At 35.3% G+C, this 21,197-nt stretch overlaps 1 protein-coding gene across 9 annotated transcripts in view; it reads left to right on the forward strand.

The window, feature by feature from the left end:
- Window positions 1-21,197, forward strand: part of LOC138715501 (nucleolar protein 12-like) — a 309,079-nt gene that overhangs the window by 22,076 nt on the left and 265,806 nt on the right. For 8 of the 9 annotated variants that reach the window (XM_069848480.1, XM_069848481.1, XM_069848485.1 and 5 more), the window contains one exon: window positions 14,838-14,943. Coding sequence is in view for 2 of the 9 variants with exons in the window: in XM_069848486.1 (XP_069704587.1) it covers window positions 14,838-14,861 (24 nt within the window). In the remaining 7 variants the exon portion in view is untranslated. Of the gene's footprint in view, window positions 1-5,435; window positions 5,607-14,837; window positions 14,944-21,197 lie in introns of those variants that run through there. The other variant, XM_069848487.1, reaches the window with a different exon arrangement.

Below are 21,197 nucleotides of genomic sequence, written 5' to 3' on the forward strand. Positions count from 1 at the left end.
TTTTAAAAATTTTCATGGAACACTTCTCTGTGTACTAATGAGTATTATAACTAAGTAACGCAATGTTAAAGTTCGAAAATGCACTAAAATGTAGGGAAATACCTGTAGTTTTATTCACCAAAACTAGAAGAGAATTGGCAATATATTATATCTTCACACATCGATGTTCCAAAGGTAACTTGCCGGGTGATGTAAACGAGAAGAGAATGTCTGTGCTGAACACTTGGCTTCTACCTGCAACTGCGCAGACCACAATAATTTTTATGGAAAACTGAATACGAATCGTAGATACACGACTATTTAGGATTATAGAACTGCAGTATTTATGTTGTTTTGAAGCTCAAACATCTATACCTTTTGTCCAGTCAGATTTGAGTTTGGATCCACTGTGCTTCGTGGAGATGTGGTAACAGCATGTCTCACTGCTGCGATATTCTCAGGAGCCCAAACGATTTCTATTTGAAAGTCGAACATTTTGTCTGACATTTCTCACCCATATCAGTAGAGTTTTCTTATCAGGAATTCTTTCGTGTCGACCTACTCTAAAATGGTATGAAATTGCCACAACGTTGCAATGACAGTCACAATTTTTAAAAAATGATCAACAACAAAATGCATGACATTCACCTGTCCACGCCTGGTAACTGAAATAGCATGACTTGTGCTGCTCAAAGATATATGCCACTCAAGCACGACTATCGAGGAACCTGTATGGCAGCCAATTCGAATCAGAGAGATCATTCTGCCAGATCTTGTGTAACGTTCAAACATTAGAAAACAATTGACAAAGAAAAAAGACATTCCATATGTGTAAACACAACACACTTCTTATGTAACAGAAACTAATGAGAGATAAATATAACTGAAAAATCTATTTTAAAAGAAAAACATTTTTCCAATCTCAACATTACTTTAAATTAACACTTCAACGTTGTACTTACTTTTTAATACGTGTGTCCAGCTATAAGCTGATTACACGATGTCCACTGTAGATGAAATATGTGATTGTCATGGTTAGTGTTATTACATTGAAGTAGGATGTGTTCTATTGTTTCTTCTTCTGTTAAACATTTTTGACATAATGGTGACTCTGATAATTTAAAGCGATGCAGATAAGCGTCTGTAACAAGGTGTCCAGTTCTAGCCAGTGCAGCAAAAGTTTGTATCTGTGTGGAAATATCACAGTAGATTTTAATATCGTTGAGTTGTTTCAAAATTTTCCATAGTGCTCTTCCTGTTTGTCCACTTAACCAATCTTCTGTCCATTGCTTATTTATCATGTTATGAATATTATTTATTATTCTGTCAAGGGAATCTGTAGGTTGTGGTATTGGTAAAAGGTTGGATGCATTTTTTGCTATTTCATCTGCTGTCTCGTTACCTTGCACTCCACAGTGGCCTGGTATCCATTGAAAGGTGAGATAATTACCATTTTTAGAAAGCAGATTTATTAATTGCACAATAGGTATAACTCTGAACGCATAAGCAGTTGGTGTGTATTTGATTATTGTTTGAAGGGCCGTTTTTGAGTCTGCGAATATGGAGATCTGTCTATAATGTGAAGCTTTGCAGTACTGCAGAGCTGCATCAATTCATCAGTCACTTCAACATTGTCATCAGTATCAATTGTGCCATAACTAACGAGAAAGACAGACTACGGCGTGAATTGGAGTCACATGGTTATCTTAGTCTAGTCATTGCCATTGTGACAATCACCTAATATAAATGTATGTGCAAAGTTCTAAAAAACAAAGGAATCGCTATATTAAACTCATGTTAAACGTGAATTTATGTATCAACTTGTTCAATGTTGGTCATGTTATGATGTGTCATAGCCAGTTTTTCTCATTAGCCACGATTGCACTTAATTTCACGAGTAGTTCTGTGCATTGGATTTAGAGAAAAATATTCAAGTGAAGTTAGAGGAGATAAAGTACAAGTTTTTATGTCAGCTCTATATTTCTCTTTAAGTTTAGGACATCTTTTGTGTACATTCTTTCAGATTCTTCAGATTTCGGTTTTGGTTTGAGTAGGCCTAAGCATTCCAGTAATTGTTACATGATGTCCTTAGTTTTTCATACAGTGTTATTCTTTTTCTTTAATATCACATTGTATTTGTCTGTTGTTTGTTAGAATATGCATTTATAATATTGGAGTAATATTAACACGTCCTGTAATTACTTTTAGGGCTTAGCTTTTGACTTCTTCTAATTTATTTATATATGGGGTTTGATGAAAAGTAATTCCTCCATTGTCGTAACTCATGTTTGAATGGGAATATTTTGCTAAATAAAACGCAGAAGTAATTCTTAGAATGCGCCCTTTATTTACATACATTCACTTTTCAACATAATCACTAGATACCTGAATACATTTCTGCCAATGATATACAAGTTTTGTGAAGCCTTCACAGAAGAAGTCCACCTTCTGTTTCCGCATCCAGTCTCTCGTAGCGTGTTTAATTTCTTCATCAGATGCATAATGCTGTCCTTGGAGATCTTCTTTAAGCTTAGGGAAAAGGTGGAAATTGAAGGATCCCATCTGGACTGTATGGTGGATGCTGTATTGTCATGAGATTGTCTCTCAAATTCTTCTGTAGTGGCACGTGATATGTGTGGCTTGGCATAGTTGTGGTGTCAGGACAACATTTCCCTTTTCCTTCCGAACCTTTCTCAGTCGCCATTTTAAAGTTTGAAGCATTGTGATTAGTAGGCTTATAATGTTGGAGACCGATTACACAAGTTGACTGCAGCATGGTACGTAGGTCGGGGACGTGAGCTAGTACGAGGACATTGATTTGGTTCTGCGATCGATTATGCGAATAACAAGGTGCACGTAAGGAAATCTGGACAGCTGCATATCCTGACTGTTGTTGGAACGAACCTGGTGAATACACTGCTCTTAATCCTACAATTTCTGGCAAATTGTAAGTGTGGAAATTTTCACCTAAGCATTTAACCACAATTTTTTTTGGTGAAATGTAACACTTTTTAAATACATATTAAAGTATATTAAAACCATCAAAAACTACAGTCTCATTTGCTTCACATGAAGTGTAGGCACAAAATTCCAAAACTCAACTGCCTCAGTTCGGTTTGGAGTAGAAAATCTCCATGTTGCGGGGAAGATCCAAGATCACATTATAACCAGTTTTTTTTTTTTTAAGATGGGACCATAGACTTACTAAATACCCACTAAACAAAATTATGTAATATCCTTTATTTCTGTTCCTTGTGTTCGTCCTGCTTATAGAGAAGACGATGAGCTGTAGCTTATAAAAAGTAGGCCTATTTCGAAGACAAACGATAACTAGAGGTTCAAATGAATTGTGTAATTCCACGTCAGGATTAGTAGCATTTGTCTCCATATCACTTTTATTTTCATCACTTGATTTAAATTTCTTTGTCGGTACAGATGTTACATGTTTTGATTTCAATGTTGATGGTTGTAGTTTAGAAGTAGATTGACGTGAATAAGTTTTTAGCACAGGAGAATTTATGGAACGATATCGTAATTTATTGTAAATCAGTCCACAATGTGTTGTGTATCCTCAGGCGAGGGCAGCTGACGCATATTTGTGATATTTTCATTAGCCATTTCAATATCGTAGGTCTAATGCGTTGCTAACAATAAAACTGAACCCAACTATGGGCACAGAAAAATGTCTTATTTAACACATTATTGTCAAGGACAACTGTTATTAATTTATAACCGCAAACAACACTTAAACAATTAGAACACAAAAACACTGATCAAATTAAAGCGAAACACTGATTAAATGTATTTATGGCGGGCAGAATACAAGTTCAAAAGATCCGCCTTTCAGACCCAACAATTGACTCTGAACTCTGGGTAATGTACCCAACACGTAGTTCTAATGTTTACCACCAACGACGTCGGGCGCTGATCATCTTATTTGAGCTCCCTGCCGCCAGATGGTGCTGACCGCAGTTTCCCATCTTATAATATTTATCCATTAACTGATCTATGAACCGCTTAATGGAACGAACATACAATCAGCTGTTCCCACCAAAGACGTTTTAAAGCTTAACCGTTCTCACACCTTCCACCTTAACATCGCAGCCACAGTCTACTATGTACAGTCACGAAGCTTGAGTTTTGAGGGTGCCAGAAACAATAGACTGTGACGGTACTACTTTGCATTGCCTGTAATGAGGCGATATTAGCGATCCTAGTGGTGAGCAACTACCTAATGTTTGCATATTTACTACGTAATGAGTTTCGCGACTGTATATACTAGACCAGTGTTTCCCAACCTTTTTAAGTTCGCGGCACTCTTGAGAATAACATTAAAAACTGGGGGGCACCCTTTCTTGAATAAAAAAAAATTAAGTTTAATATATTCATTTATTGAAAGATGATATAAGTAACAGACATAATAACATAATACGGTAAACTTTACTACAATCACTTAGTAAAATTACATCAATTTAGTCCACACCTGTGGAGTAACGGTCAGCGCGTCTGGCTGCGAAACCAGGTGGCCCGGGTTCGAATCCCGGTCGGGGCAAGTTACCTGGTTGAGGTTTTTTCCGGGGTTTTCCCTCAACCCAATACGAGCAAATGCTGGGTAATTTTCGGTGTTGGACCCCGGATTCATTTCACCGGCATTATCATCTTCATTTCATTCAGACGCTAAATAACCTGAGATGGTCGTAAAATAACCCAATAAAAAAATACATCAATTTTATATATTGTTCTGTCGAAGTCTCGGGAATGTTCGTGAGGAAGCGAGTAGTCTATACTAGTTTACTGAATCGGGAATGTTCGCCAGGGATTGGCTGTAATGCCATGTGCCGGATACAAGTATAATTTAATCTTCGAAATGAATCGATCTGTATTGCATGAGAGTAATTTATTTGATTTATTTTATTTCAAGACCTTACAAGACTTTAGGCTTAAGTAGACAGTATTTTTTTTTTTTTTTTTTTTTTTTTCAATGTCTCGCGGCACCCCTTAGCCGATCACGCGGCTCCCTAGGGTGCCGGGGCACACCGGTTGGGAATCACTGTACTAGCACAGTCTACTATAATATATACAGTCACAAAGCTTGAGTTTTGAGGGTGCTAGAAACAATAGACTGTGACGGTACTATTTTGCATTGCCTGTAATGAGGCGATATTAGCGATCCTAGTGGTGAGCAACTACCTAATGTTTGCATATTTACTACGTATTGACTTTCGCGATTGTATATATACTAGACTGTGTCACAGCTGTCAACAAAACAAAGAGACTCCGCAAAAGAGGGTGACGACGAAGAAATGATATTTTTCTCCGCATATGTGTGTTTTTCTAATTTTTATTTAGTGATATTTATTATTAATTTTTAGCGATATTTCTGGGGATTTCTTAACAAATTTTGGAGAGATTTAGCTACTTTTTGTTGAAAAGTTAGCGAGATTGTAGGGCGAAATGTTGGCAACAGTGTTGCAGCGCTTTACGTCTTGCTAAAAAAAAACGCACGTAATATTTTTTGTGTGTGTGTCTTACAGCATGGAATTTAACGAGAAGAAAGTTTTTCACCCACGTAAACGAATAAACAGAAAAACTAAACTTCAGTTAGTATTCGATAACAAAGCAAGAAGGTATGTTATAGAATAATAGAATTCTGCGCTTCGTGCCCAATTACGTGTACATAAATAAACCTAACCTAACCGAGAGAGACCTTCAATATTACCACACTTCCGATCGATGGCCAATCTTCGATAACTTCCCACATCACACATGGGACTGAGGTCTGATTTGCGTCTTGTTGTGGGTTAGATGAGGGTAGTAGCCTATGTGGTAAAGTTAGTGAGTTAGTTGAGGGGATATCTAAGTGACGTGAAGCTGGGTGATGTGAAAAGGCTTCAATGATTTAAGTACGTTTTTTCTCCCATGTCAAAGTTTCACCAATATAAATTTATCACCAGGCAGCTAAACAGAAACTGGCGACATTATTGTGGATTCAAGTAGGACTAGGTCATGAAGTACACTAGAGCAGTGTTGATAAATCAGCTTAGTTTATGAATTCACTCGTTTCTAGACCTAACGCTTCCATCAACATTTACCCTCTTGTTTACCGTTGCTTCCAGTGCATCCTTCACTAGACAGTTTCTTCATAGCCACTGATCCAATTAATTTCCTTCTCTATTTATGATCAGTTTCAGCATCATTCTTTCTTGACCCACTCTTTCCAACACAACTTCATTTCTTATTCTGTCTGTCCATTTCACACATTCCATTCTTCTCCATATCCACATTTCAAATGCCTCTATTCGCTTCTCTTCACTTGGTTGTAATGTCCATGTTTCTGCCCCATACAGTGCCACACTTCACTAGTCTCTTACTTTATTCTTTTTCCACAGGTTCGCAGATGATGCTCCTTTTCCTGGCTCATTTCGAATCAGCACGTTTATGTTCCTTATTTTTCTTCCGACAACCATGATCTTCGTTTTATTTACATTTATTTTCGTCCCATACTGCTCTCAGCTGTCGTTTAGCTCCAGTAGCATATCCCTTTGTAGACTATTGTCTCCTCTTCTACTAACAATGCCATACCTACAGAAAATCTTATGGAATTTATTCTTCCTCCTACTATCACTCCTACCATGTTCTGAAAACAGGTCTTTACTAAGTCTTCCAAGTAGATGTTGAACAGGATAGATAATAAAGGGTCATTCCATAGTGACACACGTAACATTTTTGAAGTAACTAACTATGATTTTCACAAGATATTTAATTAAATAGGGCTACTTAGTAGTTAATGAAATTACTGTATTTTAACATAAGCATTCCTAAATATAAACACAAATTCTTAATGAAAAAGAATACCTAATTAATAATGTAAAAAATATGAAATATTGTATGGTGTAACACACGAACATTTTCTTGCCACTTGATTTATTACCAAAATGGAAAATGTTCATATTATTGTGCCAAATGACATAAATGCATTCAGTTGTTTTCCAAATAATTAAGGCACTTGTGTAGTACATGTAATTGCTAAATCACAAACTTTAAAAAAAATTAATACCGGTAGTGTTATTAAGAAATAAAATATTGCAAATATGTTGTGACACATGAACATTTCTGTCATGTTAGTTACTAATTGTTTTAAATGCGCTATAATACATCATTTCTTGTGAAAGACATACACTATGCCTACAGGTCTTATTATGGAAAACAAAACACTAGATTACACTAAAATACAATTTTAAATTTAAAATATCGGTTGATTACAACCATATGTGGTGATATTTCCTGTGTAATGTCATGTGACGAATATACCAATATGTCAGCCATTTGTAGTACTTCCCTTCCTTGGACATCACAGAGACTTTATATTCTTTGCCACCACACGCTTTTGTAACTTCACCTGTATATTTGATGTCTTCTTTTTTACTTGTCATTTAACGACACTGTATCAACGACTATGTTATTTAATGTCAGTGGGATTGGTGATAGCGAAATGGTATTTGGCGAGATGAGGCCGAGAATTCGCCATAATTACCTGACATTCACCTTACGGTTGGAGAAAACCTCGGAAAAAACCCAACCAAGTAATCAGCCCAACTTTAATTCTTGAAAATACTATCAAAAAATGTTCAAAATGTATAAATTTTTATATCAATAGAACACCTAATATAAATTTAAATCTTTTAAAATTGCTAAATGATACCTAGGGTAAGTTAATTAATGTTATTAAATAAAACAATTTTAAATTAATATTAGAGATTTAGTACCATTTACCTAATGTGCAAATAATTAGACCAATTTATTTATACATAAGCCTAGTATGCTGGCTACCTACTTACCATAAAAATGTACTGTATAAGCTTGTTTTTTATACGAAATAAATTAACATAAACCTAACTTTGTAGGTTTTTAATTCAAGGACTTAAAACAATTATAAATATTTTATACGAACTTTAAGTTAGGCATAAATTAAATGTTTATGCTAATTTTAGGCCTACACACTATATTTTTACAATTGTTATTTAGTCAACTGTCCGAAGACAGGTGTGAACCTTACAAGTGATACCAAGAAGATACCACTTATGAGGCAACTAGGCCGGGAGATAATGGGTAGCATGGCTAGTTCCTTTTCTCCTTACAACAGTTATGGAACACATATTTTCAAGAGAGTTTAACCTGCTGTATATGTACATTGAAAAAAACGCACGGGTGCGTGTGCACGCACACACAATTATCTATATGAACAATAAGTATTTGAAATTCTACTACTGATTATGTATAGGCGTAAAGACTTCCAATAACAACAAAAATTGTAACTGGATTTTAGGATAAACTTTACTGACACACGAAAATAACGTTTTTGTTCGTGTGTCACAGTCATTGTGTTACATGTGTCACGTGTTTTTCTTGTAGAATTTGTACATAAATCAAAATGTTGTCCATATAAGAAGTTGATTGTTATGTGATGTGTCTCACTTTTACATTTTTGAAATATTAAAAAATGAAATGGTTTTGAAGAAATATAAACAAATGTCCATTTGAGCGTGACACACGAACTCTCAACGTTTCTTTGTAATAATAGTATCAAGCACGAAATAATCATTGTATTACAGTTTCTATGCATTATAATTACTAACAAAGGTCAGCACTTCATTATTAATTGCATTTAACATACAGAAGTAATGATTTATTTGCCTTAAATGTGCTTTCAAATATGTGATTTCTAATAGATAATTTCGCGCTCTTAAACCACAGATTTCTTTGTGCTTTTTCTCCCACTTACGTGTTGTTACACAATCAGTGTTGTCAGATTAAAAAAATTCGGATCATAACGAAAAAAAATGACATAGGCAGAGATTCGTGAGATTTTTATTTTTCATGAAAATGTCGCATTTTCATGGAATGACCCTAGAGAGCATTCTTAACGTACTCTTCTCCCTATTTCACTTCCTTCTGTCATGTTTCTTCTCCTATCTTGACTTTGACTCGTTGTTTCATATAAAGGTTACAGAACAGCCTTCTTTCTTTCCAATCCACATCAGTTTTCTTCAGGATCCCCATCAGTTTATTTTAATCCACTCTGTCAAACGCCTTGTCTAAGTCCACAACATCTGCATACACATCTTTATTCTTCTCTGTGTATCTTTCTAATTGCGTCAAGCTGTTGTTGTACAGTAATTGTTTTATCGAAGCTTTCACATTGCCCAAAGAATGTTAATGACAAATATCTGAATTCTAAATGTGTATTGTGGAATTGGTACTAAATTTTTAGGGATATTTGTGAGCCCTATGGCAAGTTATACTTAAGTTTATAAAATAATACATTATTAATACTGACTTAGATGTATCTTTACAATTGTGTTACCAAAGAAATATAATATTATTTACGTATTTGGCTTCTAATCGAGTCATTTGTGCCATAAACAAAAGATAAATTGGGGGGCAACACTAAATTCACACTGGATTAACGTTGTAAAGTTGCTGTGAAATTGGCGACCGCAAATAGATGGTATCGCATGCCTTGCATGTAGGCTTTTTGGTACATACATAGATAAATAGCGAGTTTTTTGTAAGATAAGTATCGATGACAGGTTAGGTATGGTTAATTCAGACTTCTGGTATATCTTGCATATATGCATTTTGGTCAGTAGGTGGGTATTGGATATGGATATATATTCGCGTTCCATTATTAACGAAATTGTAAAAAATTACATTGACTTGAATGCAGAATCATGTAAATGTTTTTCTGAGTTAACATGATTCGTATTACTGTAATTAGGCCTTCTGTCTCTCTTATTTTGTATAAATATGGGGATATCAATGTAACATTTAGACCTATGGTCGCCCTGGGTAGCGTAGTCGGTATAGTGCTGGTCTTCTGTGCTCGAGGTTGCGGGTTCGATCCTGGCCCAGGTCGATGGCATCTAAGTGTGCTTAAATGCGACACACTCATGTCAGTAGATTTACTGGCATGTAAAACAACTCCTGCGGGACAAATGCAGTTGCGAGCATCGTTAAACCATAATTAATTGAATTTAGACCTATGTTGTATAGTTATGGGTAATTATAATGCTTAACATTTACTATTATTATTACTACTTTTTAAATAATAATAAGCCTATTATATTTTTAATTCAAATATAATTTATATGTCTACTTCAAAGATTAATAACTGGTTGAGTGTAAGAGAAAACTTTATCTCTAAAATAATATTAATATTAACCACCCAACTCAAATGTCCAAGGGAATTAGGCCTACAACTTTTGACTAGTGTATCAATTGTTGTTCAGTAGGCACACAAGTCACATTGGTCACGCAGTTAATGGATAGGCCTACATTAGTCACGCACCTGAGGTTGTGTCAGTCACGGCTTTTTTTAATAGGATTAACGTGAAATTTCAAAACAAGTTTTATTAACGAAGTTAGTGTTATTGGTCTAACTTTCATAGACTTCATTTTTCAATTTCATTTTTTACTTTTTTTTCGAAAATGAGAAAAATTTCCATTTTTCGTGACGAATGTAACAGCAATTTCCGCTACTTTCAAAACCGTCACGTGGGTTATATATAGGGTTCCCAACTTCGTGACTGTGATTTCTAGGACAACTTATAGGCCTATGAGGCACAGGAGAAAAAGTTCTTGAACCGAAAACTAATTTTGCAGTGTTTTTGTGGAGAAATAAGTTACTTAAATAAAGTACAGCCCATTACAATTACTTGGTATGACCATTTTATTGTAATATGTTGATTATTTAGCCTGCATATTAATCACATTTGAAATGTTAAGTCAAATTAATTTATTCACTTATTTAATTGTCATATTATTGATAAATAGCAACAGACATAAAAATCAATATTTTGTTTTGGTAATTTTTACACAACACTGACACTAATCACAGTTGAATTTTTAAAGGTGTATGTGCTTATCTTAAGATTTGGCTATCAGATTTGGCCTACATACTCTTAATACAGTCGTAGAACTCAGTAGCCTATATTATATGTTGAAATTTAGTTTCACCTGGATTTCTGCTTCCAACTGATTATCATTTAGTCTCTGTGGACTAAAACTAAAAGTTACCTTAGTTCACTAGTTTCTGCCTGGGGCCATCTTCAGAACTGGGTGGTCCACGTCTTCTGTTGTTCTCATCCCCTGTGGAGGTGCGTTTGTGTAGTGTAGTGTGGAATCGAATAGTGTGATTGTTCTGAAATTGAGTTGTGTGTTGAAGATTCATTGTGGGTGTGCTTTTGTGTATCTGTATATTTCGTATTGTTCTAGTGTGTTTAGTTTCTTGTTTTTCAGTTGGATATGTAGAATTTCCATGTCTGTGTCTGTGTTGCTGTAGGTGTGGTTGGCGTTTGTGATGTGTTTAGCATATGTGAAAGTGTTGTGTGATTTGGTTATGGCTGTGATATGTTCTTTGTAACGTGTTTGAAATGACCTGCGTGTCTATCCAATGTAGAAGGTGTTGCAGCTGTTGCATGTAAAAGAAAGACACTTTTTTTTGTATCATCGTCATTCGAATTTTAAGACTGAAAATATGTTTATACAATTCATATACATGAACATTGAGCTGATGACCATTAACCAAGGTTTCTAGGTCACTCCCTGTTGTTAGAGTTTTCAAAGACAAAACAGACATTAAAAAAAAAGTGACAATTCAAAATTATACAGCTTTGACAGATATTGTAAAGCTTTGTAAAAAAAAAACTACACTTGACTTAAACTTTATTTTTTCATCTAGCCTATATCATCCATGCTCATAAGAGCGCAAATAGCCATAGTACCTGACACACCCTTTTTAAACCCCACCAACGAACCAACCAATTGACCGACTGACCGACCAACTGAAACCAACCAACCAACCAACCACAACCAACCAACTAACAACTGCTCAATAAGTTTTAAGTTTACTAATCAGAAATTATTATAATTCAGGGATTTTTGCCATCTTGGTGGAGCAAAAATCCTGAATGGTTGGGAACCCTAGTTGTATATGCTCGATAAATGTTGCAAAATGTTCTGAGTGACATGGAGATAAATGCAAATAAGACGACCCTGGTCATTGGAAAAAAAAAAAAGGAGATAAACTTGCGATTTCTAAATGAGGCAGTAGAGCAAATGGACAGCTTTTATGTGTAAAAAGCTGTGTTGGAAAGAGTGGGTTAAGAAAGAATATTGGACAGAACTTTGTATGACATCAACAAAAGTGATATTTCTCGAAAGCTACTAGAGTTAGCCTTTTTTCCCTTCTTAAAGACACGTACAATACATGGAGACTCTGCATTGTTCTGGCACAGTTTCCTTTTCCCAAGTAGCAAGCACATCTTATAATTTCACTAGATAATGTGCTTCACCCTCTTGTATTAATTCTGCTGGAATTTGATCAATATCTGGAGACTTGTGCTTTTTCAAATTTCCAGAAAGTGTAGATTCGGGTATCAAAGGTTTAGCAATTTGTATTTGAATTTCGTTCTGATCATTTCTATTTGGCCTATGTACATTTAGTAGTTGCCCAAAATAGTTTTTCTGTCTGTTTAGGATGAAATGAGAATGCAAGCAAGTCACCGTTCTCATCCTTGATCATGTTTACCCTTGCCTGATATCCTTTCTTAAATTCTTTTATGCCCTTATATAAATCTCTAACGTTTTTATTCTTACTATTTGTTTCTCCTTCATGTAATCTCTCTTTTTGTTCCTAAGTGTATGACTTGCTTCCTGTCTTTCATTGAAATAATTATCTCTATTCGCCTGGACTGGATCCTGTAAGAATTTCAATTTTGCCTGTTTCCTTCTTTCTACTACCATGAAATAATCTTCATCAAACCACGGTTTCTTTTTCTTAGTTCCACTGTGACCATGCATTAAAGAATTATGAAAATAATTAAAAAAAACATTTTACTTTATATGGTAAACTTTACATCTCTAGTGACTTGATAAAAATATGTATTTGTTTTTTTACTGCATATTGTGTAGACTGATGGCCGTGTGCACCATTCTCGATCATCTAGCTCGTTTATCAGCAATCACGGAAACATGGTCAATTCTTGACAATGATCAAGTTACAGATGCGGTGCACCGACATTTTCCCTCGATCAACTCAGTACCGTCAGCTGACGGTATGCTCGCTTGAGAAGAATCATCTGAGCGCTCGGTTACCGCGTATAAAACAGCGAACGAACGCACTCTGTCAATTATCACTTCGTTTTTGTTTGCCGGACTGCTTTCAAACATCCTCGCAGTTTTCAAATAACAAGTTTCAATAATTATGGAAGAAAAAAAGAAAAGAGCACCGAACTTCTCACAGTTCGAAGTGGGAATTCCTTTAGAACTCGTCAGCAATTATGTATCCATATTACAGAATAAAAGTACTGACGGAAGTTCTCTAAGAGAAAAGCAGGCTACCTGGTTGGATTTAACCTCACAATTCACATGAGTTATACGTGTTTACATAATTCCACATAATTTGTAACGTAATTTATACAGTGGTTATTTCATATTATTGATAATAATTGGGGAAATTTCAGTATACGGACACCTCACTGACAATTATCTTGCTACTAAAAAGAGCAGATTTCTATGTGTTTGTCGAATGCTCATCATCTTTCTTACGAAAAGACACATTTCAGTGCCAATAATTTATTTGGGAAAATTTCAGTATACGGATACCTCGCTAACAATTATTTTAAAATTAAAAAAAAAAAAAAAAAAAACAAGCAATTAGTCTGTGTATGTCGAATACGCATCAACATGCATACGAAAAGGAAGTTTTTAGTGCCAATTTATTTTGTGTGCACAAGGTTGGAATTTTGGAGTAAGAGGGAAAGGAAAATTTCCTTGTTCTGAAATTTATCCATTTATTTTGTGTTCACAAGGTTGGAATTTTGGAGTAAGAGGGAAAGGAAGGTATCCGTGTAATTTCTCTTAATTCAAGCGTAAATAGCCTAATTGTCGAAAACGTCATGTGGGTCCTAATAGTTTCAAACGGCAAATCTATAGCTAATAAGTGATAATATCGCATTCTACAAAATGGTCATTTAGTTTTGCTATGTTATTACTGGCATAGAATAACTACTTTATTATTATGTTAACAAAATTGGACAATTAGGCCTAAATAATATTTTGTCCTCAAGTAAAATCCCGATCTTCCAAAGCAGAAACATATATAAAACATTAGTCTATTTTGAGAGAAAAGACTTTTTTATTATTCATCTACAAACTTACTCTTTCTACAATAACACCAATTCTGTTATTTCCGCAGTGATTTGCATGTTCAAGATACATCATTTCATCTTCAATTGCATCAAGCACGTCAAATCGTGCTGCCATTTTGGTTTTCTCGACTTGACCATGTTCAATTCAAGATAATCGGTCCCACACCCGTGATCAAATTTGATCATCATCAACTCGCTTGTTTAACTTTGATCGAGATTGATACTCCGCAAATTGGCATTGAAGATGATCAAGTGCCGATTTAACCATGGTCAAATTTTAATCGAGAATGGTGCACACGGGCATAGAAGGCAAATTTTGTGTACGTTTATGTTTTGAATTTCGGAATTTTTTTTTTTCAATACACCCTATTCAACACTTTCATTCAGTAGAACATAGCCTGTAGATATTCACATTATATGGTTATGGAAGTACCATTAAGAAAGTTTCGTTTTATGCTTTAGCTGTAATGTTAAATTTAGAATAGCAAAGATTACACTTTTTGTTGTAATATGAATAATTTTTATTTGTAAGCAATTATAAAGAAAAACTGCATGAAAGAGAGCATTTTTTTTAGTGTTCAACAGTATTTAGAATGTATTAGTGTCTGTTATATAAGTTCTATATGTCAGCATACTTCTTTGTTGTAGAGAATTTCTGACTGGATTCCATAAAAGAAAACTACAGCGAAAGAAGAAGGCTCAAGAAGAGTTTGAGCAGCAGTTGAAAGAAGAAAGAAAGCGATTACAGCTAGAAGTATGTATGAAATTTATATTTAACTTCATGATAAACTTTAGGCTAAAAGGGCAATTTAAAATTGGACTACCAATTAAAAAGCTGGCATAAATTTTTGCTTCACAGAGTTTATGCAAGTGCAACATTAGCCAGTTGACCAGTATATTTGTCTGAGATTTAGATTTAAATTCTGGCTGCTAATACCAAGTTGGAATTTATAGTGGACAGTGCTTGGATACGAATAATTTTGAGGGAAAAATTGTTCCGGGGCCGGGTATCAAACCTGGGACGTTTGGTTAAATGTACCAATGCTCTATCAACTGAGCTACCCGGGAACTCTACCCGACACTGATCCAACTTTTCCCTCTATATCCACAGACCTCAAAGTGGGCTGACAACCGTCAAGCAACCAACATTGAGTGCACACTAACTCTGTGTGACTTAAATTGTCGATACCCAGCCCCGGAACAATTTTTCTCTCAAAATTATTCAAAAATCAACTTTACAGGGAGTTTACCTGAAAGCTTGATTTGCAGTGCTTGGATATGTTTCCTGGAGAATTGTCATTCCAGCATTTGCATTCCATTATCTCTTTAAAATCAAGACAAGGCTTCATGTCACATGTCTGTGGTGTTGAGATAATCCCCGGTATTGTGCGGACATGGAACATTGTTCTCCTTGGCTATCAACTTTCAAAGCTGCTTTTCCTATGATTCAGATCAGGGTGTGTAGTGATGTTACATACAAATCTGTCCAGTAATACTTCATTGACTTTTCTCAAATAAAGACTATGAACCTCCCTCCAAATTGCAACTTTTATAATAGCTATGAATGAAACATGTGAAAATATGGATTATATTTTTTAAGCTCTTAATCATAAGTATAATTAGTGAAATTGTGATGTGGGCGCATTTATTATATCCTTAAAATGTGTTCAATTTATGTCTGCATTTAAACTGGGACTCATGAAAAATGCTATTGAAGGCATGGAAAGGGATTGCTAGTTTTACAGAGTATTGAACAGCACACAACAGAAAGTGTTTTAAAGCTATTTTATTTGTTTACTTATGTGCAGTGAAACTTGTTCAAAGTGGAATTGCAAGGGATCAAGTTTATTTTCCGAATAGGAAAAGTTTCCGGATTATGTTGTTGTTGTTGTTGTTTTCTAATGCCAGGCGTTTGACAATAAAGTCATTTGACCTCTTGCACTCCAATATTTTTCAAAGATATTATCATGACCAGCCACTGAAGCACAGATTTTGAGGTGTTCCGAATCCATTTCTTGGTTTGAGTTGCACAATGGGCAGTTAGGGGACTGGTATATTCCAATTCTATGCAGGTGTTTGGCCAAACAATCATGGCCTGTTACCAATCTAAATGCACCTACAGACGATTTTCGTGGTAAATCGGGAATTAACTGTGGATTTTGATGCTGAGAGTTCCATTTTTTCCCTTGGGATTGTGTTATCAAATTTTGTTTGTTGAAGTCTAAGTATGTAGATTTAATAAATTTTTTCACAGAGTAATACATAGATTTAGTAACAGGTCTGTAAGTAGCAGTGCTGCCCTTCTTTGCTAAAGCATCCACATTCTCGTTTCCCAGGATTCCACACTGGGATGGTATCCATTGGAATACAATTATGTTTCTGGATTATACAGAATTACACAAGGCTTAAGAAATGTTGTTGACCATTGTAAGTTAAGGGTACTAATTCAGTTCCCAAATCTTATTAAATTGCCTCTGTTTCCGAGTGTATGAAAAATTCTGCATGAATTTATCTTCTCCTGGTGAGTTCCTTTGGATACTTTCTAAGTCATGTGTAAGTTCTTCATCTTTGAATGCAGCTTTGAAAATGTGATCTGTTGTACCATTGATTGATTGTATTTTTCTTCAAAGATTTTCACATTTTGTTGCATAAACTCCTTCCTTTGGAGCCTGTGCATAGTCTAGAGCAAAGCCATTGGTTATTTGAATATTAGAATGAAGGATCTTATTTTCAAACATTTTTTCTTTTTATTTTGGTATAGGTTCGTTAATGTTTAGGTGAGGGGTTTGGACTTTTTCCATTGCTGGTTGTCACAATCAAAAAATTAAGACACAACGTTTCGAAGGGTGGTTCTCCCTTCGTCTTCAGTCCTACAGAATAGCTGTACGTAACGATCCCAATTTTTTTTTTTCTCTTCTCTCCTTCCTTCCACCTGAAGACGAAGGGAGAACCACCCTTCGAAACGTTGTGTCTTAATTTTTTGATTGTGACAACCAGCAATGGAAAAAGCCCAAACCCCTCACCTAAACATTAACAATTCACCATTGCTTTCCAACCCCTCATTTAGATCAACATTAGACAACCGGTATGGACCCGGAATATATTCTACTTTTCGAAAATTCGAAAAATTACACATTCTTTTAGCCAAAACCTCTGGCCATATCAACTTTCTTCTACAATGCAGATCAAACAACATCATTCCCAAAGGTCTACGAGTCAAAATGCCTTACCATTCGCCCTGCACCGAGAAGATAATCCATAGAACTAATCTGGCCCTCCTGAGGGACAGACTGAACTCACATAGATCCAAAAAATCTATCCTCATCGCGGAGTGTAAAGGCCTCAGAGAATATTTTAAAACTAATACCACAGAAGAGGACTGCAACAGAATCCTCACGGCAGTTAACAGTTCCTACCAGAAAATACACAAGAAACAGTCAGAATCCCATTCCAACAATCTGAACCATCTAAACCGCAGGAACCAAGAAGTGATACCCAAAAAAACATCAGTCATACAGAATAGCTGTACGTAACGATCCCAACAATAGGTTTTTTTTTTTCTCTTCTCTCGTTCCTTCCACCTGAAGATGAAGGGAGAACCACCCTTGGAAACGTTGTGTCTTAATTTTTGATTGTGACAACCAGCAATGGAAAAAGTCCAAACCCCTCACCTATACATTAACAATCCACCATTGCTTTCCAACCCCTCATTTAGATCAACATATAGGTTCGTTGTTTTACGTATTGGATACAAATGTGTGATACTTCGTGCAATCCTTCTGGAAGTTTAATTTGATTATGAAATTATTAAATGAACTTTGTCTTGTAAAACTTGACTTCCTGAGGAGGGCTGTCCGTTGTCTCCAAGCCAGGTTACCCTGTTTGTCCCAATTGTTCAGCTGTATTTCGTAACTCATCACGTTCTTTATTTTTTAAATCTTGAGACCAGAATAATTTGTAGTTTTTTTATTGCTGCTCTTGGGATGGGTTTTTTTGCAAATTTCAAAATTTAGCATTAAGGCTTTTACATATTTCACTCATGTGGGTCGAGTAAAGTCATTTTTTTCTTGCAATTCTGCCTCAAGAAACTTCATGAAGTTTTCCTAGTCTGCATTTTTTAAATTCCATGTCACTCTAGCTCGAATTTTACCCATTTCACATTTATATTGGCAATGACTATTCTGTGTCCAGATCCTGTACTGTATCTTCAGTCGCACTTGTTCAGTATGTTGACATATGTCTGCAGGCACAGGGAGGAGATCAGGCATGGTTAACAAGCCATTATTATGTAGATATAGGTATGAGTGTCAGATCTGTCGTATACTAACTGCAAAATACTAGAGTTGAGTATACCTTCAACTTCCTTTCCTGCTACATTTCCAGTATTGTTGTTACAGCTTCAGTTGCGTGAGTGAGTATTAAAGTCCTCTATGAGTACAATCTTACAAGACATACTCTACTCTACTCTTAAATGGAGGGAGTCCATAATCGTACATATCTTTAAGAAGGGGGACAAGACTAACTGTAGTAACTTTCGAGGAATATCACTTTTGTTGACGTCGTACAAAATTTTGTCCAATATTCTTTTGAGAAGATTAACTCCATATGTAGATGAAATTATTGGGGATCATCAGTGTGGGTTTAGGTGTAATAGATCAACTATTGACCAGATATTTTGTATTCGACAGATAATGGAGAAAAAATGGGAGTATAAGGGTACAGTGCATCATTTATTCATAGATTTCAAAAAGGCATATAGTTAAGAGAGAAGTTTTATATGATATTCTTATTGAATTTTGTATTCCCAAGAAACTAGTTCGATTAATTAAAATGTGTCTCAGTGAAACGTACAGCAGAGTTCGTATAGGTTAGTTTCTGTCAGATGCGTTTCCAATTCACTGTGGGCTGAAGCAAGGAGATGCACTATCACCTTTACTTTTTAACTTTGCTCTAGAGTATGCCATTAGGAAAGTCCAGGATAACAGAGAGGGCTTGGAATTGAACGGGTTACATCAGCTCCTTGTCTATGCGGATGACGTGAATATGTTAGGAGAAAATCCACAAACGATTAGGGAAAACACAGGAATTTTACTGGAAGCAAGTAAAGGGATAGGTTTGGAAGTAAATCCCCAAAAGACAAAGTATATGATTATGACTCGTGACCAGCATATTGTACGAAATGGAAATATAAAAATTGGAAATTTATCTTTTGAAGAGGTGAAGAAGTTCAAATATCTTGGAGCAACAGTAACAAATATAAATGATACTCGGGAAGAAATTAAACACAGAATAAATATGGGAAATGCCTGTTATTATTCTGTTGAGAAGCTTTTGTCATCCAGTCTGCTGTCAAAAAATCTGAAAGTTTTTACAATTTATAAAACAGTTATATTACCGGTTGTTCTTTATGGTTGTGAAACTTGGACTCTCACTTTGAGAGAGGAACATAGGTTAAGGGTGTTTGAGAATAAGGTGGTTAGGAAAATATTTGGGGCTAAGAGGGATGAAGTTACAGGAAAATGGAGAAAGTTACACAACGTAGAACTGCATGCATTGTATTCTTCACTTGACATAATTAGGAACATTAAATCCAGACGTTTGAGATGGGCAGCGCATGTAGCACGTATGGGCGAATCTAGAAATGCATATAGAGTGTTAGTTGGGAGGTCGGAGGGAAAAAGACCTTTGGGAAGGCTGAGACGTAGGTGGGAAGATAATATTAAAATGGATTTGAGGGAGGTTGGATATGATGATAGAGACTGGATTAATCTTGCTCAGGATAGGAACCTATGACGGGCTTATGTGAGGGTGGCAGTGAACCTCCGGGTTCCTTAAAAGCCAGTAAGTAAGTAAGAATATAATTGAATTCCAGGACATATTAAAACCATATGGTTATACCTCCTTCCAGCAGTTTATAGAGTCATTTGAGTTTTTTCCAGCTTTGAAGCCCTACTTTCTGTCCCTTCATAAATGTTCTGTCAGCCTTAAGAAATTTTTTGAAAGCCCTCCTTCAGTCATCATCTTTCATTTCTTTTCCATTCAATTGAAAATCTTCTCCAGTAGTATTTTTTTGTGTTGAAAAATAAAGCACAATTGCAGCTGAAGTAAAAAACGAATCCCTTCAATTCAATTCAATTCATGATGTAGATCACTTTAAATCAAGCTGTCAATTGTAAAAGTTGTAACAGTATGCAAGAATTCTAGAATTTTGTAAACTCTAGTGTTCCCGACTTTTAACAAATATTGTAGTGTGTACAAATACTGTAAAGGCAAATAGGAGATTTGGAGTAGTATGTCAGACAATAGTGTCATTGATATGTGGCAGAAAATATTCACTCATTTTAACAATAAGCCAGTGTGTATAAAACATATCAACTTCTTCGTTGAATTTTTGCTTTCAATTCCGAGGTCTAATGTAGCAGTTGAAAGAGTATTTTAAGTAATAAATTACTGTATTTACTCGCATAATTTCTCCCTCCAAACTTTTAGGACATATTTTCTCAGAATTCAGAATTCTGTTTTGCTCTTGCAGCATTTTCCTTGCTTTCATTAAAACAATAATTGGATATCCTTTTCGTTTTAAGAGAATCTTTCTTGAAGATTCGAAATACTGTAAAAATTCGTACTGGTATGGAAAACCTATGGTCATTACCAGCCTTCCTACAGTAAAAAGTACTGATGACATGGAGGATGATCTGGTTTTGTTATATGAAGACAATAGAGTGTAAAATACATGCATCTTAATTAGTTTTCTTTGTGTGATTAATTAATTTTGATATTGGTACCAATCAATATCTTATGTGCGAATATTAGCACTATAATCAAGGTGAGGCTACCGGCATAAGAACTAACACACAGTGATGCAACTAACATACAGCTGTAAAACTGCCCATAATTACTGAATTCTGATGATGGCCCATCACTACATATTATTTCTAACTTTGGTTGATTACCATCTGATCGAACGATTTCATCATATATAAAGTCAAGCAACACAAACACAGTGTC

Source organism: Periplaneta americana, chromosome 15 (genome assembly GCF_040183065.1).
Source record: "Periplaneta americana isolate PAMFEO1 chromosome 15, P.americana_PAMFEO1_priV1, whole genome shotgun sequence".
In the NCBI taxonomy this organism is placed as follows: Eukaryota; Metazoa; Arthropoda; class Insecta; order Blattodea; family Blattidae; genus Periplaneta; species Periplaneta americana.